Source organism: Monocercomonoides exilis (genome assembly GCF_001643675.1).
Source record: "Monocercomonoides exilis strain PA203 chromosome Unknown scaffold19-1596985, whole genome shotgun sequence".
Classification (NCBI taxonomy): domain Eukaryota; phylum Preaxostyla; order Oxymonadida; family Polymastigidae; genus Monocercomonoides; species Monocercomonoides exilis.
Window position 1 is genome coordinate 387,622 of NW_027150564.1, and position 25,894 is coordinate 413,515.

The 25,894-nt window shown below is 40.1% G+C and overlaps 7 protein-coding genes across 7 annotated transcripts; 5 read left to right on the plus strand and 2 right to left on the minus strand.

Moving 5' to 3' along the window:
- Positions 1-403: 403 nt before the first annotated feature.
- Positions 404-9,148, plus strand: MONOS_6985 (putative WD repeat-containing protein on Y chromosome; the record flags this gene model as incomplete). The annotated part of the gene is made up of 2 exons (XM_067877273.1): positions 404-435; positions 484-9,148. The coding sequence occupies 2 exons, from the start codon at positions 404-406 to the stop codon at positions 8,918-8,920; spliced, it is 8,469 nt and encodes a 2,822-aa protein (XP_067728384.1). The 3' UTR covers positions 8,921-9,148.
- A 1,586-nt stretch (positions 9,149-10,734) lies between these two features.
- MONOS_6986 (uncharacterized protein) lies at positions 10,735-11,590 on the plus strand (the record flags this gene model as incomplete). The annotated part of the gene is made up of 2 exons (XM_067877274.1): positions 10,735-11,423; positions 11,491-11,590. 2 exons carry the CDS (start codon positions 10,735-10,737, stop codon positions 11,588-11,590), a joined length of 789 nt encoding a protein of 262 aa, XP_067728385.1.
- Positions 11,591-12,280: 690 nt separating this feature from the next.
- Positions 12,281-13,066, minus strand: MONOS_6987 (uncharacterized protein; the record flags this gene model as incomplete). The annotated part of the gene is made up of 3 exons (XM_067877275.1): positions 12,281-12,532; positions 12,858-12,938; positions 13,031-13,066. The coding sequence occupies 3 exons, from the start codon at positions 13,064-13,066 to the stop codon at positions 12,281-12,283; spliced, it is 369 nt and encodes a 122-aa protein (XP_067728386.1).
- A 1,815-nt stretch (positions 13,067-14,881) lies between these two features.
- Positions 14,882-15,150, plus strand: MONOS_6988 (uncharacterized protein; the record flags this gene model as incomplete). The annotated part of the gene is made up of 2 exons (XM_067877276.1): positions 14,882-14,918; positions 14,972-15,150. The coding sequence occupies 2 exons, from the start codon at positions 14,882-14,884 to the stop codon at positions 15,148-15,150; spliced, it is 216 nt and encodes a 71-aa protein (XP_067728387.1).
- Positions 15,151-15,491: 341 nt separating this feature from the next.
- Positions 15,492-16,156, plus strand: MONOS_6989 (uncharacterized protein). Its single transcript, XM_067877277.1, has one exon. It carries the CDS (start codon positions 15,576-15,578, stop codon positions 16,029-16,031), a length of 456 nt encoding a protein of 151 aa, XP_067728388.1. The 5' UTR covers positions 15,492-15,575; the 3' UTR covers positions 16,032-16,156.
- Positions 16,157-18,049: 1,893 nt separating this feature from the next.
- Positions 18,050-20,432, minus strand: MONOS_6990 (uncharacterized protein). The gene has a single exon (XM_067877279.1). It carries the CDS (start codon positions 20,384-20,386, stop codon positions 19,244-19,246), a length of 1,143 nt encoding a protein of 380 aa, XP_067728389.1. The 5' UTR covers positions 20,387-20,432; the 3' UTR covers positions 18,050-19,243.
- Positions 20,433-20,930: 498 nt separating this feature from the next.
- On the plus strand, positions 20,931-25,789 carry MONOS_6991 (Structural maintenance of chromosomes 4, SMC4; the record flags this gene model as incomplete). The annotated part of the gene is made up of 7 exons (XM_067877280.1): positions 20,931-21,026; positions 21,100-21,291; positions 21,358-23,520; positions 23,601-24,283; positions 24,455-24,950; positions 25,061-25,195; positions 25,313-25,789. 7 exons carry the CDS (start codon positions 20,931-20,933, stop codon positions 25,787-25,789), a joined length of 4,242 nt encoding a protein of 1,413 aa, XP_067728390.1.
- Between the last annotated feature and the right edge of the window lie 105 nt (positions 25,790-25,894).

The following is a 25,894-nucleotide window of genomic DNA, read 5'->3' on the forward strand; positions in this document are numbered from 1 at the left end:
AGTATACATTTAATTTTTTCAGTTTCTATTATCATAATTAACATTCTTTATTAAAATTTGAAAATAAAATTATTTAGTTTCTTGATTGTTTTCATTCAATTCTCGGAAATAAATGCCTTCCAGACAATGAAATGAGTTGCATGTTCAGAAAAATAGATTGCGAATCAATCGGACGAAGTATTTCAATTCTATTTATTATTATTATCGAAAAAATAACATTTATTTGCTTCATACAGTTCCCTGGAATGATTTTTCAACATATTTATTACAACAATCTGCAGTAATTTCAATTGGATCAGAAATACAAGATTCTCTATATCATTCAGTCGATGAAAATTTAATTTCAGAAAAAAAAATTTCGACGAGCTCTTTTCATAAAGATTTTATTTCCGATTTTGTGTTCATGAAAGAGTCAAATACATATCTTTCATCGGGGTGTGATTCGTTTTTATGTGATTATATCAATTCAATTTTCATTTATAGATTGGACGGGCTAATAAAAGCTTGGGAAGGCTCTTTGCTAGGAAATGTGACGTCAACAATTAATCATACGAAAGTTCTGAAAAGTTTCATGAAAATAGAAAAGTCAGATGTTTTAGCTGAAGTCCGTTCTGCAGAAATCGAAATGATAGATCGTGAATTGTCTGGCAGAAAGCTTATACCAGAAAGGAATAAAATACCCGGACTCAAACTGAATAAGGCGTCAAAGAAGGCTTCAAACTCATCAACCGAGGGCACAGCTCACGAACTTGAGCAAAACGGTGAAAATAGAAGAGGAACAATGGGAAGAACATATTCGAAAATCTTAGATACAGCAGAAAACACAAGAAAAGAAAAGCCTACTTCAGTTTTTGATGCTCTTTATTCTGAATTTGTCACGACATTTCAGGAGAAGGATAATAACAACCCAAACAATCCAAAAGATAAGTCACCAGAAAAAAGCAATTCACAAATAAAAGCCAACACTCAAAGACCAGCCACATCACTTGGAATTGGAGGCAGCTCGGCAACAGGCACAAAGCAGCACCGGCCACAAACACCTTCATCACCCTTGATGACTCCTTCACCCGCTGCAGCTGCTTCAGCTTCATCTGACACAACTGAGCTGATTGCGCAGACGCTGAGGATCAAAGAAGCCCTACTGGAGGAAGAGCGGGAAGACGAAAACGCCGCCAAGCACCATCCGTCCACGTCAAAGTTCCATGAGCTTCTGCTGACGTCGCGTGCAGACATCACAACACACAACCCAGTTGCTCAGAGGATGCGGGAGCAGCTCGCCGAGGACGGAGAAAGAGAGAAGGAGAAGCGGCTCACATTCCGAAGCCTGGTGCCGTTCAGCCAGAGGTACCAGTCGGAGCTGTCTCCGGCTGTGCTGACACGAAGAATGAGTGGATATTCATCATCTGCAAGAGGCGGCAGCGGAACAAACAATGGTTCAATAGCAGAGAATGAGGAATATTACGAAAGTTTCAGAGATTATGATGAAGAAGCTGCTGGAGATGAAGAATCAGAGGAGCACTATTACCGCGACGAGTATAGAGATGGCAAAGATTTTTCATTTGGCGCATTTGATGAGACATTCATGCAAAGCCCATACAAAACATCCCGACCTCACTCACAACCGGGTTCTTCTCGAATGACAGAAGCACATTCTCCATTTGCCACTTCCCGTGCGATGACTCGCCCTCAATCTTCGCTCAGCTCTTATCGCTCATACAACACAAGTCCGTTGTATCAACAGGAGCAGCAGCAGCAACAACCACAACAGAACATTCCTCCTCTTTCATTCCCAGGCTCCTTTTCATCTCCCTCACATAATCAGTCGCCCAGCCACTCTGCCGGAACAATCCACAGCCTCAGCACAACCGAACGGCAGAAGCCGCTGACAGGCAAAGGCGGGGCGCGTGAGGAGCGCTACCTGGACAACATTGAGATGCTGAACCCATTCACCCTCGGCGAGGCAATCTCTGCTCGCATCCCATCGTCGCAGTCGCCCTGGAAGGAGCTGACGGTGCAGCGGGTGTCGCCGAAGAAGCCGCACACGTCGGCGGTGCAGCGGAGGATGGACAGCCTCATCGAAGAGATGAAGCCGAAGGAGATGCGGCGCGCGTGGGAGCCGCAGGAGGGCCGCAAAGAGAGAGTAAGAGAGTGCATAAAGATATTTAGACACGACATGGCTGACGCCAATGATGATGATGCTAATGATGGCGCTGATGATTACCTCCTCACTGAAGCAAATGCCCTGCAAGCGCTGGAAGACGAGAAAGATCGGAAGATGGCAGAGGACATGGGCCGCTTCCCGAAGCTGGCGCCTCCTCAATTTGTGGATGTAAAGCGGTGTCTGTCCGAACGTGACCACTTCCTCCTGCAGCGCGAGCGGCGACGGCGCGGGTGGCGGATGCAGCCTTCGCATGTGGTGCAGATTGTGGAGAAGGAGAAGCCGGTGTGGGTGGTGGCGATGTGCGTGCTGCCGGACAGCGGGTGGGTCGTCGTGTGCACCAGCGACCGCCGCGCCACGTTTTTCGAGCCGGCGGGGATGCGCGCGAGGGGCCAGCTGGTGGGACTGGAGGCGATCCCCAGCGGCGGCTGCATCGGAATCTCGGCGAAGCAGACGGCGATCAACAGAGAGCTGCTTGTGCTCGGAAGAGACGACGGGAATGTGGAGGTGTTTGCAGTGACAGAGGAGCAGATGAAGAAAGTGATTGACGTGACAGTCGAGAAAGGGCGAGTGATTCTGGACGAAATTGTAGGGCTGCCTCCGAAAATAAGAGAAGACCTGAGAGAAGGAATGACACAGTCAGAAATAGAAGAGAAGATCCAGGCAGCAGCTGCCATTTCTGCGCTGTCCAAGCTGCCTCAGACTCCAAACACTTCAACAACTCCTGCATTGACCCCACGAACTGCTCAGCCTTTGCCTCCATCCAATGTGGATTCCACGCCTTCTGCTGCTCTTCTTTGTGTGCGCTCTCCACAGCCGACCAGCAGAACACTGCCTCCTCCGCAAAGGGAGACGCCCCAGGCGATCCACGTTGCTTCTCCGCGGCATGCCACACCGAATGCTGAGAACTCCCACTCGACCACATTCATCACAGCAACAGAGGAGACAGAGCAGCCGCAGCAGTCGATCTCTCCAACACCTCCCTTTTCGCCTGCCAACATCAGCCAGTCTTCGCTTTCTCCGCTCATTCAATCCACTTCATTTCAGCTGGCATCCATCAACTTGCCGCAGAAACCTTTCACACAACTCACACCACACACATCATCAGAACACACCTCACTTCAGAACTTTACTTCGCTCGACCTTCAGCATGCTCCAGATGCAGACAGTCCCACAGGTCATATGCGCTTAGAGCAGCTGACAGACATTTCACCGTCAACAGAAGCATTTCACTGTGCTTTGACAAAAGTCCCTTCTCCGCTTGCTGCTTCTTCAGACTCTGGCGATTCCGCAAAGGAGCATTCAGATGAAAAACAGCAGCAGCAGCAATTGCCAAGGCACAATTCATCCACATTCATCCCTGCACCTCACACGCCTTCACATCAGTCATCTCTCATCTCTCCTCCACTCACTTCGCGCTCTGCCAACGTGACTGAAGAGCCTGTGCTTTCTGTCAGAAGCCGCGTGCCCATCCTCTTCCCAGCATCTTCCTCTTCCTCTTTGCTGGCCAACCGCTTCCCCTCTGCCCGTTCGCACCGGACTCCGCGCGATGGCTCCTTCTGGTTGTCGCGCGACAGCGACGACTTCAGCCGAGGAGATGACGACGACGAGTACATCGACGAAGAGCTGCGCTCGCAGATGCCCCTCTTCACAGAGCGGATGCGGAACACGACACCGCTCAGACGGTCGATCACACCTGTGAGCCAGCTCTTCTGGAAGCCTGAGGAGACAGCGAAGACAAGCCTGTTTGGGCCTGGTTCAGATGGCTCAGAAGCTCTGTCAGAGACGCCGCTGGCGTCTGCTGCTTTGTTCGCAGGCGATTTGGGTGCGTCTTTTATTGCCTATCCATTTGCGTCGGATGCAACACGGCGCTCCACAAACAAGGAAACCAGTCCAGATGCTACCTCTGCAAATCCTCATGTACGCAATTCTGTCTCATCGACTGTATCTGCCCATGGAACTGTTGAGTCTCCCAACCACAAAAAATCCTTGTTCAGTTCGCCTACAAAGAAAAAACATACAGACAAAGTGAGTGCCAAGCAGCCGCGGAAGAGCAAGCCGAAGCTGCCGTCGAATCTGTGCTCGTTCTCGACCAGCGAGGACATTCTGAGCAGCGACCCAAACGTGACGACTGCGCGGCTGATCCGAAAGAAGTCTGTTCTGAAGCCTGCCGATGAGGAGGACTTCCGGATCACGATGACCTCTTCGCATGGAGGGATGCTTGTGGTCGATTCCACCGGCTCCACAATCGGCGCAGTTGGAGCAGCCCCGTCGGCGGTGGCATCTCCATTGGCACAGCTGAAGAGGCAGGTGATGCTCAAGCGGTCGTTCATCGAGGCACGCTCGAACCCGTCACCACTTGCACCGACTCCTCCGCTGCAGAAGCAGAAGATGATAAAAGCACTGGAAGAGTTCAAAGCCAGACGTGCGTTGCAAAAACAGGTGGATGCACAGAATAAGCTGCAGTTTCAAGGAACTCCTCAAAATAGACTGCAATTGACTCAGAGATCTCATTCGTCAATAGCTGCTCCGACTTCCAAAACATTACAAAGAAGCTCGCCATTATCAACAAACCGGGCAAATGCAGATGATATTTTGCTGACGCCGAGTGGAACGACTCGTTCTTTAACAACCAAAACAGCGTCGCTCCAACAGCTCACTCATAAAACTGGACTTACTCCTTCTGCCATTGAAAAGATGAGGAAAAAGAAAGAAGAAGCACTTCTGCTTGATCCATCCAATCCCAATGAAAACACATTTTCTGTTCCAAAATTGAGCGAGCTTAACGTCTTTGCGCAGAACAACTTTGAGATTATTGAAAGAACACTGAAAACTGCATTCCAGCATACCCTTCCCACCCCATCTGTTACCAGCGATCTGCAGATGCGTGCTGCCGAAGGTTCCTTTTCTGCGAAAGTGCATCGTTCGCCTATCACAGCGATTGAATGGATTCCTGATCTTTCTCTTCTGCTGACAGCTTCTCTGGACGCGACAATGAAGCTGCTGGAAATCGAGAAGATGAAGGAGAGGCTGGTGATGGTGGCGCATACACGAGGCGTGCGGTGTGTTGTGTGGTCTGCAAAATACAAGATAATCGTGTCTGGTGGGCTTGACCACAATGTGATTGTGTGGAATTCGTTGTCTGCAACCCCCGCAGGTATTTTGACAGGACACACAGATCCTGTCATTTCAGTGACTGTTGACGAGCACAGCGACATCATCCTTTCGCTTTCCAACAGCGCGAGCATTCGCCTGTGGGATGTGAAGTCTCATGCTGCCCTGCAAGAATTGAGAGGAATTGACCCTCTGACTCAACTTCCCTTCAAACACATGCGCTATTGCCCTCATCACAAAGTTGTTGTTTTGTCGAGTGCGAGGCTGGTGGCGTGGCGACACTCCACAAAAGACGAAGAAGCAAGCAAAGCAGCTCACAATGAGGATGTGCAAATACTGTTGTTCAACCGCGAATTTAGTCAACTGGTCAGCATTGATCTATCAAATGTTGTGAATGTGTGGGATACCCTCACAGGGAGAAACGTGGTGAGATTCAGAGCTGCACACAAAGACAGCATCACAACCGCTTGTTTTGACAAGAGCGAACGCCGCCTGCTGACAGCATCAACCGACGGCCTTGTGAAAGTGTGGAATCATCATCGAGGCCTTCTGCTGAAATCGTTTGAGATCAGCTCAGTCGACACTGAGAAGATAAACAGAAAAGATGGGGCCAATGAACGAGGTGTATGTGGGCTTGGGGCGTTGCTTGCGAAGGAGCTGTCTGAAGCACATAATGACGAGTGGGATGACGAAGGTGTAGTTTCTCTGACAGCAGAACAGAAGAAAAGAGACAAAGAAACGGGAGGAATACACCAAAGAAAGCTAAACAGGAAAAGGAAGCGAAGGGAGATGCAGAGGCTGATTGACCAAAAGAACAGAACAATGAATGACGACATTTTCTCAACTGATGTCTTTCCTGCTGATGAAGACGAGGTTTTCAATAAAGAGTACATCCAGCAGCAACAGGAGCAAGTGCAGAAGGAAAAGATGAAAGAAGACGAGCGCTTCAGCGAAGAGATATTTTCAAAGGGCTACAAAAGAATGATAAACATCCGACAAATCATATTCTGCTCGACTGTGCTGTCCCCAAGAATGGTTATTGCTGTTGGCTCACATAAAACAATACGCGCAATAAGCGAATTGCCCGTTCAGGAAGAAAAACAAGCCATCGACGGAAGTGCAAATGTCAATCACACAGAAAGGATTATTCTGTCTGAAAAGATGAAGAAGCATGGAGAAACAGTTCTGTGCTGCTGCTTTCTTAGTCCGAACATTGTGGTTACAGGAGCAGATGATGGATCGTTGATTGCATGGAATGCAGACACTGGCGTGGAACGTTGCACGATCGAACGTGGTGAAAAAGAGGAAGAGCTGAGAAATTCAGCAGAGGCTTTTCTGACTTCTCAGCAGAAAGTTGGAGGAATAAATTCCAATGGAGCCAAAACTTTATCGGGCGAATCTGGGGGAGGCATTGCTCGTTCAGACTTTCCTTCAGCTCCTTCTTCCTCTGAAACAGTCCAGAGAGGTACTTTACAAGATAACACTAATTTAAATCCGTTATCACCTCTTACGCAGCCTGCAAATCAAAGCTCGTTCCAACAACTTCCTGGATATGCACGTAACACTTTGCTTCAGAAAAACTCATCCTCTTCTTCAACCTGTTCTCTTCTGCCGCAATCATCTGCCATGACGCAGCAAGTGTCTCCTACAACAATGATAAGTCCAGCCCAGTCCATGCAACAACTCCCCGATGCATTCTCAAACGTTGAGTCAGTAAAAATGAACTTTCGTGTTGCCTCAATTGTTCTTTCAGTCCCACAACAGCCAGAAATGGTCCTCACTCATTCAGCCGACGGGTTCCTGCGAATTTACGCTGTTCTGCGAAATAAGCTGCTTTGCTCCATTCAAACACACATTGACGTTGGTTTCTGTGCTTTTGATCGCGATGGACTCTTCTTTGCACTGTCTTCTTTGGATGGGCTGGTTCAGGTGTACCGCACAGAAACCCTTCTTGCGAGCGCAATAGCTGCGCTGGATAGACTCAAAGGAAACAAGCACACGAAAAGCAACAGCTTGATGTCTATCCCTTCATTGGGAATAAGAAACGTTGGTTCAGATTTTTCAGCCATTGGCGTCGATCTGCAAACAGACAGTTCTCAGAAGGATCTGCTGGAGAACACTAATACTTCCTCGATGATTGCACTTGCACCTGCCATTTTGCCAAAGTCTAAACTGCTAAACGATCCAAGCGGAGCGCTGTCTTTGACAACTTCTTCTTCATCGGGAACTGTTTCTTCTCCATATCCTTCAGCGTCACCACAGATATCACGTTCTCCATCATCTTCTCGTCTTTCTGTGATTGAGACGAGCGATCCTGCAATTTTAGATGGGCATGAATTGTTACAATACCAATGGAAGACTGGATACGAAGAAACAACAACTCTGACTTTTATTGACATCCCAAATCTTCCATCAGCGAATCCGACTTCACAATCTTTGGAATCTGACCCGATGCCGAATGATAAAGATTTTGCATCCAAAAAAGATATATCCTTGGATACCGTCTCACTTGCTCATGATGCCTCTTCAAAGAACGAAGCATCAGAGCCGGCTCTTTTGCCAATCCAAAATTCATCCACATTCCTCGCAATTGCTGCTGGAAAGGGAATTGCATTATTTTCTCTGGAAGGAGCGTTGCTTGGTTCATATGGGGCTGCTCTTGTGAAAGGACAGCTTCCTTTGCAGACTGTTTTGGAGCATGTTCCAATTATCCCTCTTGAAGCACCTGCACCGATACAGATCCACCAGAAGAATGAAAGGAAATATGTTCACCGAAGACAGCTGAAAAAGGAGTCAACACACAGCAAGCCAGGCTCGTGGATTCTTGGGTCAACATTTGGCTCGCTTCGGGATGGGGTGATTGAGCACATGGACACTTCAACAGCGCTTTCAACATTATTACCCGGCAATGAATCAGGGAGACACGATGGAGTAGTAGGAGACACGATGCAACGAGTCGGATCTGCAAAAGAAGGCTTAGCGAAAGACGTGTCTAAGCAAGACTTAAAACCAGAGATTGCCTTGCGGGATAACCCAGAGATACAAAAAGAACCACAAAAAGAAACTCAAAAGAAGAATCAAGAAGATAAGGCGCATGCAACATTACCAATTCAAATAGCCAACTCGAGGTATCAGAACGAAAGCAGGCAATGCTCTCCTTTCAATTCAAGAAGGCCTTCAATCACAGCAGACATTCTGCTTAACAGACGTGGGACGATTACAGCATCGAATCCACCAACTCCATTTTCCACGTCTCGCCCGTCATCTGCCACACTCAAGCAGTCTGTGAATGAATCTGCTTCGAAGAATTCGCTGCATCTGGATGATGACAACACAAAGGATTCAATGGCGTCATATCCATCAGTCTCAACCTCCAAAATCATGGGGCTTTCTTCGTCAAGCTATCAAGCCCATTCATCTCATCAGCTTGCAGCGAATACGGCCATTGGTGCAACAAATACAAAAACAGGTCAAAAAGATGAACAGAATTCTAAACGAGCAAAGATGCCATCTGGGGTAGCTATTTTGAGTGGAAAAGGAACGCTGGCTGAGCAAATATCACAATTACAGCGATCGAAGATTGGCCGCCCAGGTTCATCTTTGATGGATAAAACACCATACAAAAGAATCGGAAAATATGGAATATGAATATAAAGTAATGTACTTTACAGTTATCTTTTAGACAAAGTTTGAAAAACAAACAGTCTCACTGAAAATGATCATGAATAGGCTCAACAATGCTCGTTTTTGTTTTAAAACTGTTTCATCATTTTTTATTCATTTTTTTTATCAATTACAAATCCTTACTGTTTGCGTTCTAGCAATATTTTTCAGTTTTTTACCTTGATTCAATTAAGAAGACAATAGATGGATTGTGAATAGATTTTTTTTATTTAAATAAACCAGGTTTATTCAAATGAACTCATGTTTATTCGAATAGATCATGTTTATTTGAATAAACTGAGTTCATTTAAGATAGACTGAGTTCATTTGAGTTACTAAAATTAAGATAAAAAACAAATATTTAAAATGTATATAAAATTAATTGCAAAAACATGCAAATATTATTTGTATATAAATAACCAAATTTTGGAAATGATTTTTAATGTTTTTATCAAGATCTTTCAAAGATCATAAGGATAAAAATATTAATAAAACTGCCTAAATTCTTTTTCACATATACATGATTCAAAACACATCGTCAACATATTCGTTGATAATTTAACTTTCGAACTTTGTTATCCACATGTTTTAACATATGTTAAAAATTGATTAAAAGAAGAATTTCGTGAATTATGAAATGATTTTCATTTTTTTATTTTCGCAAATAATGTTGATTGAAATAATGCTGAATAATGAATTGGATTATGTCAATGTATGTGCAAACAACTTTATTTATACTTAGATTGGTTCAATAATATCAAAAGACGAATAAAAAACCGTGCAATATTTGAAATTGATATTATTTTTTTTTATAAGATAAAAATAAAAAAAAAAAATAAAATAAAAAAAAAAAAAAAAAATAAAAAATAAAAAAAAAAAAAACGAGTCTTCATTATTTCATTGAATAATGAACGAAGTTCAGCCGCTTTTCTCTTGCTATTTGCCTGCGCTTCTCGAGCAGACATTCATTTTTGCGTGACAGGTTTCCTGTTTAAAATATGTCAAAATTTTTTTGAAAAGTTCCATTTGTTTAATTTTCAAATATAACAAAAATTTCATATTTTGATCAAATTTATGTTCCCAATAATGAAACTTCACAAAAACGGTAATGATAACATTCCTTTGGATTTGTTTCCATTTTGGTGAAGTTTCTTGAGTAGGAACATAAATTTGATTGAAAAATGAAATTTTTGTTATATTTGAAAATTAAACAAATGGAACTTTTTAAAAAAATTTTGACATATGTGAAATGTTATTCTGCTCGTTTCAATCTATCAAGTGCAAAAGTCACATTTTGATAGCATCTCATGAAAGCAGCATAGACATGACAAATGTTTCGATGAGAAATATGGAGCTGATGATCAGAAGAATTGTTTCTGTGCTTTCACAGGCTGTGTGGAGAGGCGAGTTGATATGATTGATCGAAGTCAACAGTTTAATAGTTCAGCTGAAATGTTTCGCGCTTTTTTTGCTTCTCCAAAGTACTCTATCTGAACCTTCCTTATCAGCTGCGTTGGTAGCGAGCATTGCAGCGTGTCTGTGCAAAACACGTCGATCAAAAATTGTGGAAGTAGCCTGAGTGAGAGGGGTGGAGGAATGATTATGAGCTTAAGCGAAGGAGGCTTTTTTGAGTGCAGTTTTTCAGCTATCTCTGAATGTTTCTGTTCAGCAACTGGTAGTGGATGTGCAATATTCCTGGATTGCTCATCAATTAAAAGGGAAGGCTTGCTTCCTTTTCTGTTTGTAAGCACAACTTTTATGAATGACAAGGCGTATAAGAGGCGAGACTTGTATGTCAAATGCGCGAATGTCAAAACTCAAATAGGCGCAGAGCTGTTCGAGCTCGACTTCGGGCCTCCGTTTGTTCGGGATCTTGCCATGTAATATGCACTGCACCAGACTATGGAGACGAGAAAGATCTGTTGCTGCTTATGGTTGTGGATCAGAGCGAGACGATATTTGCGTCTTCTTCATCCGATAATGCCTCCGATTCGCGCCAGTGTGGTTTTATGAGCGAACCGTGCATTTTGTTGAATGTTGCGCTGCCCAACATAATTCCTTCTGCTCACAGCAATTTGCTGATTGACAAAAGCGCTGAGGTGACAGGGGAAGCAAGCGCTTACGATGTCTCGATCAAGTCGCTGGATGCAGAAGGCGTCAAAGGGGTGCTCCACCTGAACTGCTTCATCGAGAGCAAGACGGGCAGTCTTTTTGCATGCTCGTCGAGAGTGAAAGTGGAGTTTCTGACGATTCTGTTAGGAAGCGCTTTTTCTTCTTCGCATACCAGCTTGTTATCTCTGATTGATGGAAACTTGTCGATTGCAGATACAGAATTTGCTCAAGAAGATTCGTGTGGAAACTTTAAAACGACGTTGAACTTCTCTGTCATTCTTGTGGAGAATGGCAGGTTATCAATCAGCAGATGCACTTTTGCTTCTCTCCGTCTCAGTTCTTCGTGCGTAGAAGCAAGTGGTAGGCAATATATCTCGTGTGCTTTTTTGAATTTTTCAGATGTTATATCTGGTGTACTGATGGTTTTCCACGATCTTGCAAAGCTGTCCATGCTGCTTTTGCACACATCAAATTGCAGAGTTCTGTGATCAGGCCTCATTCTTCGTAACTGCAAAGACTTCCAGCTTCAGAACAGTCAGATGAGAGGCATTTGGAACGGTACAAATATGATTGTGCTTTCCTCAGATGATTAGGGTGGCAATTCAGACATCCAGGGCATTCATTTGGAATTTGATAATACGCGCATTTCAAGTGAATCGTTGGTTTCTGTTGAATGTCAAGATTAAGATATTGAGATGAATTTCTCGGCCATTTCAAAGACAGTGCTTAAGGATGGGTTTGCGGTGAGTGCAATGTCAAATGCCTCAGCAATCCGGTTGAAGCTGTCATCATTTCAAAATATTACCCGAGATTCGTTTGTTCCGTGCTACTTGGCTGCTTCACCTTAATCTTTATTGCTGGAATTGAAGAACTGCTCGAACAAAAAGTGTGCTTCGCCACCTGAAAAAGGGAGCACTGCAGCGTTGGCAGCTTTGATGAATGTTAACTTTTCTAATGTTCATTTGATGGAGCAGCTGGCGTGTAAACGTTTGGAACATACGAAAATAGTTTCGAAAATTTGTGCCTGTGGATTGAATCAATGGCTGATCTTCAGAATTGCTCAGGAAGGATAATTGACACGAGCATTGCCAACTCATCGAAAGGAGGGCTGTCTGTGTCAAGTGGAAGAATCTCCGTTCAATTTGGATTGTTTGCCAACAACAGCCCGAATGCAACTGGTTATCCATCCATGAGGAGCAACATCGCATGCTATGGACATGCTCCGCTGAACATTCAAAGCCTGAAAGGTGGAGATGGCATTCTTCCTAACACTTCTTTACGGATTGCAGACAACAATTGTACCCTATCAGGCTTGACCTCGGAAAGAGTATCTCTACTCTTCATTCTACAGCTGGCTTCAGTGAAATCTCGCCAGCAAAGTGAGACCCTTGCCATTGATCTTGCGTGTTCCTTGCTCATGCCCTGTGGCTTGTCCTCCAGGTTGATTCCTTCGATGGCTCGGTTCACAATCTCCAGGTGTATATGCTGCAACCACAATATTTTGAAAATGAAACTATAATTCTTGCAGTCTTTCCATCATTAATAGTGATAACAGCTTCTGAGACAACGGAAGTGACTTTGAGCCTTCTGTTTGGAAACATTGACTCGCCTCCTTCAATTGATCCATTCATTCCGAGAAACAGAAGAAAACTTCAATCAAAAGCAGATGAAAGAATTGTTAAAGGAAGAAGAGAAAGAAAACCGTCTCGAACATCGATTGTGATTGTTGTTATAGCAACATTTTTTTGATTGTGCTGATTGCGTCTTAATCGTTGCAATTCTTTGGAGAAAATCAAAAAGACGAACAAACGAACTGGAAGAGATTGTGTATGATTACGCCAAAAAAGGTCCAAAGGCATTTAAGTGGGAACGGAGGAGATGTCACATGAAGCTAAGTTGAGGAGAGAATAGAACAAGATGCAGTGAAGAAGAATGTTGAGAGGCTTTGTGAAATAAATCGATAAATGAAAATTGAATACATACACTTAACGGATAAAGTGACAAAGATGAAAGCTGCATTAATCTGCGAATTCAACTGTGCACTTCAGAGATATCAACTTTGTTGGCTGTAGATTATTCCGCGAACATCAAAAGAAACAAATTTTTGTTTAAGATATTTTATTACACAGAGATCAAAATAAGTTAAAAAGTTGAAAATAGAACAGAATAACAAGAATAAGCTTTTAATATTCGATATTTCAAGCTCATTTTATCAAATAAAATCTTCTTTTAACATATATCAAATTTTGTTTAAGAATAAAGAAAAGTCTCAGCTTTTGAGAATTTTGCAATTTTTTTATTGATATAGTGAAATATAAAATGAAAAAACATTATCATTTGAGTTCATAACTTTTTCATAGAAACTTTATTTAAGTGTATCGCACTTTATTCAAGTGTCACTTCAACCATTTAAGATAACATGACTTTATTTAAGAAAAACGCAGTTCATTCAAATAAGTTGAATTTATTCAAATAAATAAATTCTATTTAAAATTCATCTAATAGATGAAATTTAAATAAAAATTTTCTATTTTAATAACTTCATTTTATTCGAATAAAACATAACTTTATTTGAATAAAACTTATTTTATTCAAATAAGCTCACTTCATTTAGAAATTCCCAACTTCATTTGAGTTTCTGTTTTGTTATGATTTTAAAAAGAACAGAATAATGAACATTATAATTTGAATGTTTGATAAAAATTTATTTTATGTATTTTTCTCTCTTGTGTAAAAGTGAAAATATGATTTCATTTTTCTGAAATTCAAAAAAATGAACATATTGGTTTGGATGCAATTAAAGGAAATTACAAACATGCATACATTATAAATACATTAATCAAAAACAATTTTTTCCGTTTCTCTGATAAAGAGAAATTGTTGAAAACGAAAATTAAAAAAAATATGGAAATTTGAAAATACAGATATTCGATATTTGGCTAACAAGACAATGGATCATTATGCAAACGTAATACATGGAGCAAACAAGTTCTTTTTAAGCGGATGACCATAACTTTTATGGCAAATTGTTGATGGAAGGTGAAATAAACACTAATAATTCAATTGTGTCTTCTTGGCGCATTGATACAGTGTTGATCTTCAAATATGCATGTGCGAATGAGAAAAAATGATTTTGGTTTGTAATGAATGTTTATTTTTGTTGAACTGTGATGGATGGATTGTTATTTTATCATTTGCACATTCGAGTTTAAATTAAGGCTTCAAAATGTAAAATGCGGAACAAAAAGAACGAGCAACACAGAGATATATACTTTATTGTTTTGAAGAGGAAGAAATCCATTTGCTCCAAGATGAAAAAAAGCGAAGAAATAATTTATGAATGAAAGATAGGCAGATGAAAAAAAAGTGAAAATACGAAAATTGAGAGTGTTCATGATTCGCAAAACTCCAAACGTTTATTCTGGTTGAGGGAATGCTTAAGTTGAAAGATATTTTTTTATCTAAGAAGAGGAAATAATAGAGAAAAATGAGAGTTGGTAGAAAAAGAAATGTGGATTACCATTTGTTTCCTTTTTTGAAGGAAAGAAGTAAAGGGGCAAGTTGAATGTTTGAAGGATTCAGTGGAAACTGCTTGCCAGAAGAATGTGCAACCAAAGAAGAATAATTCAGATTCACACTTGTTTCAACGAGAGTCTTTGTATTAATTATCGTTAACCTTCATTATTCCAAATATCAAATAATTTCATCATAACATCTTCTTTTTCTTCTTCATTTCTTTCAAACTGCAATGATCTGTTCCTGCCTTCTTGTCTTCACTTATTGCTGGCGGGGATTCAACGCAGAAACGCTCGAAAACACATTCTTTCACCTTCAATGAAATACTGCTTCTCATGTGCCGTAGAAAGCAAAGGTTAATTTTCATCTTCTCATCATCTTTATTCTTCCTTTTTTTTCTTCTTCCAGATCAAGTTCCACTTTCTTCATTTGTTTCATCAATCCGATTTGGAGCAGAACGCCTATCTGATTCACCATTCTGGAGGCGGAGAAGCGAAGAGAAGAAAGTGACAGGAGATGATAAGCCATCATCAGCACCTGTGATTGACCCTTCGGATGCGTCGGTGGTGGCAGCGTCATACACATAGGTGGCAGCAATGGAAGAGATAGAGAGGCGGCTGCGAATTGCGGTGCCTAAGGCAGCAGGGGCGTATGTAAATCACAAGAAGTCGTTTTTGAGGGAATTGCAGACGCTTCGAGGGATATGTAGTGGAGCGGCGGGCGGTGCTGTATGGGGTTGTACTGTGTGCCTACGATATGATGCTTTTGGCAATGCTTTCTGTTCCGCTGGTGGAACCGCTTCCGTCGCTTGCAGCTTCGGTGGACACGAAGTCGGGGAGCAAGCGGATCTTTGCAGTGGCGGATGTGAATGAATTCCGATCGATCAACGATCTGTTTGACCCTTCACTGCAAATATGGTGATCGCAACAGTCGAGGCGTGTGGTGGTGAAGCTGGACGAGGAAGTGATGAAGTGATGGGCGAGGGGTTGCAGTGTGTGAAGTGGGAGAGATTATGGAGAAGGGACTGCATGTAGTGGGGCTGAGGATGGGGGATGTAGTTCTGTCACCAGCAGCAATTGCGCTGGCGGTGCTGGAGGAGCGGGAAGAAGCAGAGGAAGGAGAAAAGGGAGGCAAAGAGGGAGGCAAAGAGGGAGAAGAAAAGGGAGAAGAAGATGGAGGGAGAGAGGGAGGTGATGTGAATGAGGAGAAAGGCGGCTATCCGGCAGCGCACAGAGAGTTTGTGGAGAGAATCAAAGAGAACAAGGGGAAGCTGGAAGAAGCGATGGCGCCGTTGATTGTGGAGGCGCTTGGGCTGAGTGGGCTGAGGTTTGTGAAGGCAGAGGTTGAGGTGGGCGCAGACAAGCAGCATTCAGTTGAACCAGAAGTGTGCAGATCTTCTCCATCCGATGGTTTCAACAGGAGATTTCAAGAGCAGAAGAAGAATCAGCAGATGGGTCTTTGGATATAACTTTAGATGGAAGTTCAGATGGAGAAAAGAAAGATGAGGAACAAATGCAAATGTCGAAGAATGATTTGGCTATGTTTGAGGAGTAGGGGATAGAGGGCGGTTCGATTGATTTGGAGAAGGAAAAAGAGGAGGAGGAAGAAGAGAATGCTGATGGAGACATGAAGTTCATTTTTAAGAAATGTAAAGGACAAAAGCAGAAAGATGAAATAATACTTGAGGTTCTGGAGAAATGGACACAGAAGAAGTAGCTTCAGCTTCACATCAAAAAGGTATATTTTCACAAACATAGTTGAAGCGGAAGGAATAGGAAGAGAGTGTGAGGAAGAAAATAAAGAAAATGAAGAGATGAAATTTCTCATGAATATCCATTTGAAAAAAAAGGAGATAAGATGATTGGAAGTCAAATGTTGCACTCAGAATTATCAGCTGTATTGCTGTTCCACAATCTTAGTGTTGGAGTTGTTGAACCACATTGCTGGAATGGAGATTGGGTTATGGCATTGCTTCTAAAGAAAACAACGTTTCCTCTTCCATCAGTTGCAGTGTTGCCATCGAAGAAACAGAATGTGATGAATATGACTCCATTCATCCAAATGAAGGTGTTTATGCAGCACAGCCCAGCTCATCCGCGTGTGGAAGAAGCAGTCAATTTGTTGTTTATGAATTGGTAATCATTTACTAAAAACTGACTTGGCTTATTGCTTGGTGGATTTTGAAAAGTGAGAGAGCCAGCAGAATCACCACCAGAATTTGAAATGCACTTGCATTTTGTGAACAGGAATTGGTCGTTTGATGGAAAAGCACCAATATAAAAATGCCATCCAGCTCCACATCAACTTGTTATTGAACAACTTTCTACAATGTTTTCTGAGAATGAATTATTTGTTGAGTGAATTGAGTGGGATGAGTGAAGGGAGGAAGAGGGGATTGTATTGATGTTGATGTTGGTGGAAGTGGAAGAAGAGGAAGAGGTGGTTGAGATGAAAGGATTGAGTGAGTGTGATGGGGGATTGAAGAGATAGATGGGATTGGGGAGATGGGATGCTTGAGAAGAGGGTGTTTGAGAGATGAAAATTGAGGTGAATTTGGAGGTGGGGATGAGAATGGTGATGGATATGGAGAGGGGAAGGAGAAAAAAGGAAGGAATTGTGAAGAGAGATGAAAGAGGAGAAAGAAGAATCAGAGACGGAGAAGGAGGCAGGGATTTGGGGATTTGCATCTGGGAGGAGATAATATGGGATGAAAAAGAGCTGGAAGGAGAGGAAGAAGAAAAAAGAAAATCAAGTTTGTCAGTGTCCACGTTGCATTAAGTGCATTTTTACAGTTATTTGTGTATTAGACATTGAAATTGTTCAGAGCATTTCACTTTTCCTTTTAACATTTTTATCCAAATAAAAATCGTATCATCTGTGTTTTTTTCTAAATAAACGTAAAATTATTAGTGAAATAAACTTTAACTCTCGGTTTTTTTTCTTTTTCTTTTATTTTCTTTTCTTTTTTTTTTTTTTTGACTTTGAAGCACATTTTGTTGGAATTTGGTCATATTTCCAATTAAAAACTTAAAGATCAAAATTGTTTAAAAAAATTGTATTATTTATACTTCAAAAAACTACACCAAATGAACCAATTAGCAATTTCGAAAAATAAAATATAATTTATCAAAATTTTTTCATGATGGATTTCAGCGTTAATTTAAATAAATTATCTTCATTTAAAATATACCAACTTCATTTAAAATAAGCTCACTTTATTAGAAAAAAATGGATTTATTTGAATTGAAGAAGTCTATTCAAATTTCATCTGATGAAAACTTAATTGCTCGTATTTCTTTTTTTGAATTTCAAAGGAATTAGGAATACAAAAATTTTGTAGGGATTGGCAGTTATTAATCTATTTCCAACAAAAGTGTTCAAATGTTTTTGAAGCTCTTGCATTTGATTGCCTCTCACTTGTTCATTTTTTTCTCTAAAGTTTAAAACCTTTGTCAATCCTTTTAAAATACTAATCCATATTACAAATTTGTACACGCCTTTTTTTTTATCTCTTATTAGCGTTTAAAAGATATGTTGATTTTCAAAAATATAATCAAGTCATAATATGATTTTCATAAAGCGCAAAAGATTATAAATAAATAATACAGCGGAATGACAACACTGTTTGTCCATTTAGTGAGTGACAAAACAAAAAGGATAAAAAATAGAAATGAAAAAGCAAATATTAAAATGAAAATTTTAAACAGACAAGAAGAGAAATTGAGAGTTTTCAGAAAGACTCGATACTTCTTTAGCAAGCAAAGAGATGATCGATATATATGTTCAGCATATAAAATGTAAATAAAATAAATATTTTCAATATTAGTACATAAAACTGTTTAAAAACGTTAACCTTAAAAAGAAGTTGAATGCATATCAAACGAATCAAGATGAATACAATCTTTAAAAAAAAATATTAAATAGATAAACTAATCAATAAAAATCGAATACATGAAGGGTATAAGAATAAAGCTTGACAAAAATAGCTTGGAAGGATAGAAGTTTTAAAACTGGAAGTTGATAATACATAACAAAACGACATATGTTTTTCAATGGAACTATAATTCCATTAATTTTTTTTTCAATTCATACTGAAGCAAAAACATTAACCCAACAACATACAATAATTTAAAAAAAAAATTAAATATATAATTTTTAAAATAGACCACTTAAAGAAAATCAAAAATTGTATTTAAAAAAAAGTAGATATACAATACGTAAGCAATAACATTAACACAATGCATTCAATCAACATATCGTACATAATTCAAAAAAAATAATAATTGATGAATAACAAGAAGTGAAACGACTTTGAAATTAAGAAGCAAAGAATGCATGTAAATAAAAGTGACTTACGATGTGTTAGCAACGATGTATCACTTTAAGATGAAAAAAAAAGGTTAACATCAAAGACAGAAAGGTTAATGGAAAGCTACAGATTAGAATGCAGATAAATGATTATACATTGGTAGAAGGAAAATACAAATATACACGCGCACTAACTGAGGCTCGAAAATAGAAGAAAATTACATATGTGATTGTTTGAAATGAATAAGATCAGCTTAAAAAAACACATAGAATACAGAACTTTGAAATAATTAACTCATTATTTCTTCCTCATCGAAGAAATTTTTATTTATACATCCCAAATGTTGTTGATAGACAACTCAAAATCGTGTGTCATTGAGAATTTTTGCCTGCCACCGAGCATTCAACAACATTGCTCGTTATTGATCCTGAACCCAAAACAGAGTTTGAACAAGGAGATGGATTAGGAGTTCGTGAAGGGCTTGTATTTGGGGTTACTTCGCATTGTTCACCTTTCAAAGTACTCAAATTTGTTGAATTTGTATCTGATTTCGTACTTAATGCTGCGCTATTAGTTGTATTTGAATTATTGCTACTATCAGTGCAAGAAACACTTAAAGAAGAAGTCGAAGAAGATTTTTTTGGAATAGAACTCGAAGATGAAAGCTGGGTATTTACAGCAAAATCTCCGGTTCCTTCAGTCAAAGGCTTTGAGCTATTTGTAATTTGATTTGAAGGATCCGCGTTTGTTGAAAGTGCCATTAAATAATAGTGATATGTTGCTTCATTAACGGTTACAGAGTAGTCCAGCAAAGCGAGAATTGTTCGCTCGAATTCATTCAAAGTGAGAAGAGGTAATTGAAAAGCTTCAGCCATCATCTTATTCTTAAATGTGTGATCGCTATTTTGTTTATGTGCAATAAGCAAACACACAAAGAATGCACTTTTCATACTTCCCCGAAGAAGAATAAATGTTCCGCATTTCCAATGCTTTTTCCACAATTCATCAAATAAAATTACAGCTTGAACGATTTCCGTTGTTCGAAACCGAAGATGAGTTTGGAGCACTTTCAAAGCCTTTAACGTTGAAGTATATGTTTCTGCCTGAGTTGCTAATAGGCATTGTTGATATTCGTTTTCCAAACCTTTTTCCACAAGTCCTCTAAGTTTTAATCCACATGAAGTGTCAATCCCGCATGATCTGTCTTTCATTCCTGAGCGATAGAAATATGAAGCAACTTCCGTTAAACCTGTTTTTGCGCAAATGGGACAACAACTCTCATAATCAATGTCTGCTCTTTTATCCATCGCTAAAACTCCAAGACTCAAAGATGCCACTTGGGACACATGACTAGCTGCCATTGAAAGCACATTTGAAGGAGCAGGAACTGGATCCAAAACAGATGCAACAGGATCGCAACATGCATAAGCAGGAGGTGCCGAATGCTTCGGCTCTTGTGGCTTACACGATTTTGAAGTTAAACTTTGGGTATACTTATCTTTATCTGTATTCATTTGCGAAATGATGAAACTTTAAATCCAACACTAACCTTTCGATCTTACGCCCTTATTGTACATTATTGAAGATCTCCTTTTCAACATAATTAATAATTCAATTTTGACTTTTTTTCTAGAAAAGTGGATAAAACAATTATAAGATTATTATCTTCATTTATCAAAGAATATATTATATTATATATTTTTGAACCGAATGTTTCTTTGAAAATTAAAAAAGTGTATGAAAAACAAAAAAATGAATAAAACACACTACACTTTGCATAAATTGATTTTGGAATAAATTCTATGAATTTTCTGTAAAAGAAAACAATGATTTATTCGAAATATTTTGTTTCAGATATGAAAATGAATGAAAAAGTTTTTTTCAGAAATTATTTTTTTCAAGAACACTATTAATGTGTTTTTCATGTCTTTTCGATTTTATGCATTTGTTAATGTGATATGATATTTATTCACGCATGTTACTTTAAAAATAATTGAAGAAATTCAAAAAGATTACTTTCTAAATGTGCCCATAAGAATAATAAGTTAACTCGAAAAAATGGAAAGAAATGCTAAAAGACTTATTATTACTTCCATAGACTTGGAAAACTTCAAGTCATATTATGGAAAACATACAATAGGACCATTTCATCCCGTTTGCAAGCATTTTCTATTTTCCATACAGACAAAAAATACCTTTTTATATTTTAATGATTCATGAAATTCAGAGTTTTTCATGTGTTATAGGTCCGAATGGGAGCGGAAAGTCAAATGTTATTGAGGCTATTCTTTTTGTATTTGGATTTCGTGCACGTGACATGAGAATGAAAAGAGCAGAAGAGCTTATTCACAAAAGCGAGGAACATATGGACACAACACATGTTACAGTTTCTATTCATTTCGGACATGCATTTGAAAAAGTATCTTTTTTTGTTTGGTAATTTCAGAGGTTTAATATCATTTTTTAAAACATTAAAATTATACAGGCAGATGGAAGCGTCAGTGTTGAAGAGACGGGGCAGTTTGTTGTAAGTCGAACAGTAGTTTGTAGGGGGAAGTCAAGTAGTTCAATATATAAAATAGACAATCGCGAATGCTCGATTAAAGAACTGGAGGAACGCTTGAAGCAAGAAAGGCTTGATATTCGGCAGAATCGATATGTAATTCTTCAAGGAGAAGTTGAATCCATAGGTCTTATGAAGCCAAAAGGAATTTCTGAAAAAGACATTGGACTTTTGGAATACATTGAGGAAATTATTGGAACAAATCGCTTCATAAAACCTATTTATCTGTCAGAGGAAAAGAAAAAAGAACTTGACTTGGTGTGTGATCGGAAAATTGCAGTAGCAAAAATAGCTGAGCATGAATTAAACGAGTTAGAAGGTCCCAAGGAAGAAGCAGAACTGTACGTTGAGAAACAGGTTGAACTGATATGCTTGAAGGCGCGAAAGTGTTATTGCACTTTGAGAGATGCACAGGTAAAAGGCTCGCAGCAGAGACGAGATTACGAAGAGTCGCAACGTCTGCTGAAGGAGCGAAGAGATGAATTAGCCCAGCTTAAAATAGAGGAAAAGGATTTGAATGCTGAGTACGTGCAGAAGAAGAAGATTTTTGATCAGAAAGCTGCGGAGATGACTGAAGTGACGAATCAGTTGCAAGAAAAGCAAAACGTCGACAAGCAACTGGAGAAAAAATCCAATGAACTTCTAAAAAAGAAGAAAGTCATAGAAAAGAAGATACAAGAAAACGCGACCATAAAGCAGAAAGAAGAGAAAGCTGCTGCAGAGGCTGAGGAGAGGCTGAAGATCACAGAAACAGAAAGTGAGAAGTTTCAGGAGCAAATTGACCAGCACGAGCAGTCGCTGGCGGAGATGAGGGAGCAGCTGTCTGGAGCCACTGCGCCTCAGCGTGCAGAGATCGATGCGCTGACACAGAAAAGAGGAGAGCCTGAACGGGAGCTGAGGACACTTCAAGCGAGCGTGAAGGAGCTGGAAAAGGAGATTCAGCAGCGAACAGAAAACGAGAAGCGGTCGACTGCTGCAACACAAGAAGCCAAAGAAAGCTTGACGAGGCTCGGCCAAATGAAGAAAGTGAACGAAGAGCGGCTGGATAGCATTGTTGCGTCAACACGCAAAAAGACAGAAGACATTTCACAGAACGAGAAAAAAATTGCAGAGCTGCAAAGACTCGAAGCACAGATATCATCACAAATCATTGAACTTCAGTCAAATATTTCTTCATTTGAAGAAAAACGGCAGGGTATTTCAGCGATGGACAAGGCGATGAAAGCGCTTTCTGAGCTGCAGAAAAAGGGCAAAATAAAAGGCTTCTACGGAAGGCTTGGCTCGCTCGGCCGGATCCGCCGCTTCTGCAAGAACGCTGTTCTTTCGGCAGGCGGCAGCAAGTTCATCAATTTTGTTGTGGAGACTGCAGACGAGGCGACTATCTGTGTGAATGAGCTGAAGAAGAAAGGGATTGGCGTTGAGACGTTTATTGTACTGGAGCAGATGGCGAAGCAGCTGAAAAGCGAGATGGAGGTATCACACGATGAATACAACAGATGGGTGGATCATTGGAAAGCACAGCAGCAGCACCCCCATCATCAGCAGCAGAAGGCAGGTGGAAAAACAAGCACAGCCGGGAAGGAAATCCCTCAGCTTCTGTTTGATCTGATAGAGCCAGTGCACGAGCGATTCCTTATTTGCTTTTATTATGCAGTGCGGAAGACGCTTGTGGTGGATGACTTGGGAGATGCGCTTCATTATGCATTTGAAGATGACTTGCACAGGAAAAAAGTGGTTACATTGGACGGAGAAGTGGTTGATCCGTCTGGGACGATGAGGGGATTTGCAGGCAGATCAGATCAGGACAAGCAAAATGCAACGAGAGGAGGAGGAAAAGAGAAGAGAGAAAGAGAAAGAGAAGCGAAAAGAAATGAATTCGTGCTTATTTCTGATACAAATGCTCGAGTCATCACAAACGAAGAAGAACAGGAATACGAAGAGCAAAAGAAGACATTGGGGCATAAAGATGAAGAGCTGAAGAAGATAAGAGAAGAGCTTATAATAGCTGAAACTGATGTGAAGATGGCAAGACAGTCAACAGAGCAATTGATAGTTGAACAGAAAAAGTGCAGGCTGGATCACGAGGTATGCCTTTTTCATAACTTTTTTTTTCAATTCTTTTCCATTATTTTTTTCTCTCGCATTATTTTTTTAAAAACAAATAGAGCATAATTCAGCAACTGTCAAACGTTGAAGCAGAACTCAAAAGGTTGACGCAATCCGCAGCAGGCTTTGGTTCTTCCCGTTTGTCATCAGAGCCAGCAAAATCGATTCAAGAGCTTCAAGAACAGCTAGAAGTGAAGATGGCAAAGATGCGCGAATTGAAGCAGGAAGTCGATGAAATCAACAAAAAAGTGGATGAGCTGCGGGCAGAAATTGATTCAAAAGGAGGAAATGAGATGAAGCAGCTGAAAGACGAGATGGAGACGCTGCAGCGTTTGGTTGATGAAAAGCAAAAGGCATCAAATGAGTTTAGCCACAAGCTGAAGACATCAAAGAAAGGTGTCAGCGAAGCCAACAATCAAATTGCAAAGGGAGAAGCAGAAATGAAAAAACTGGACAAACAACTCAACGAAATTGAAGAGCAAAAAGCAAAGAACTTGGAAGAAGCATCCGCTCATTACACCAAAAAGGAAGAGATTAAGACGGAAATGATGGGGCTGCCAGAAAAATTGGAGGAGTTGGAAGCAACACACAAAGAGAAAAAGGAGTTAATGATGAAAAAAAGGATTGAAGAGGTGATGATTTCAGAGAAAGTTGAGGATCTCAAAAAAGTGGTGAAGGAAAATGAAAGAAGAATGGCAAAGTTGTTGGAAGAACTTGGGACACTGAAAAACACAACTGTTGGGTTTGTGTATTTAAATGAGGATTTTTTGTTCCTGTTTTGAAAGAGACTGAATATTTTTATTTATTTCTTTATTATTTTTATTATTTTTATTCCTTTTATATTTCATCTGATTTATTTGTTGCTATTGTGATATACCTTTTTTGCCTGTTACACTACAAATGATTTTATTAGACCTGATGATCAGAAAGTCTCGCTTGATTTTCTTGAAAGCGACTCTGGTAAGGAGCAAAGCACAACAGCTCGTTCTTCCACAGCCGCAAACACTTCTGAACCCACAGCACCTCTTTCACTTCACTCTGCCTCTTCTTCATCAGCTGACACTTCATCAACTGCAAACGATGCATCTGCTTCACTCACTTCTTCTTCTCCTCCTTCTTCCCCGATAAAGCCACCAACTCTTGCTACGTCATTCACCGACATGAAGGAAATTGATCTGGCAATACACAGAATCACAGATGCCTTGTCTCGCGTCCAGATTGATCTAACCACCATTGCGAGATACAAACAAAAAGAAATTGAGCTAAATGAAAAAATAAAAGAATTGAACGAAGCAATAAGCGACAGAGAGGCAGAAAAGCAGAACTGTGAAAACTTAAAAGAGCAAAGATTGACTGAGTTCATGACTGGATTCCGGCTGATAGCAAAGAAAGTGAAGGAGATGTATCAGGTGTGTACAATCTTTTAGTGCGAGATTTTAATGCCAATCATTATGAAATATGTTTTTTAACTCCCGATGCAAACATGATATTTCCTTTTATTTTAACTTATACATATCAGATGCTAACACTCGGAGGTGATGCTGAACTTGAACTGAAAGACGGATCAGATCCGTTCACAGAAGGACTTGTTTACAACGTTCGTCCGCCCACAAAAAGCTGGAAAGCAAATACATTCTTATCTGGTGGTGAAAAGGTCAGTATTTTATTTTTTCAACTGTAGAATGAATATGAATTATGATTTGTTTTCTTTTATTGGCTTGGACTTTTTTTATTTTGAATTAACTTTTGTTCATTGAACCTAATTTTATAGACGCTATCATCTCTTGCACTGGTATTCGCGCTTCATCGTTTTTTACCCAATCCTCTTTTTGTGATGGATGAGATTGATGCTGCTTTGGATTCCCGCAATGCATTGATTGTGGCAAACTACATCAAAACGCAAACTCGAAATGCACAATTTATTGTGGTCTCTCTAAAAAATGACATGTTTGAGTTAGCAGATAGACTTATTGGAATATACAAAATTGATAATTGTGCGAGTTCATTGGCAATTACCCCCTCGTTATTCGTTCAACCTCGTGTTGAGCAGACAATGGAAATACACCAAGATGTTAAGCCTCAGTTAATGTTGGAACTTGGAATGGGAACAGGGACAGAAATGGACGAAGAAATGGAAAGGGAAGAAAACGAGAAAAGAAAGAGAGAAGCGAATGAGAATGTGAATGAAGAGATTGAAGAACAGCCACCAGAAATACTTATGCAAGATGAAGTGAATTTTTTAACTTAAATACTCAAAAAAAATTTTTTTTTTTATTTTATTTAATAAATTTAATTTTTATGAAATTTTTATGAAATTTTTTATTTATATTTTTTTGTAATTTTTGAAAATCAA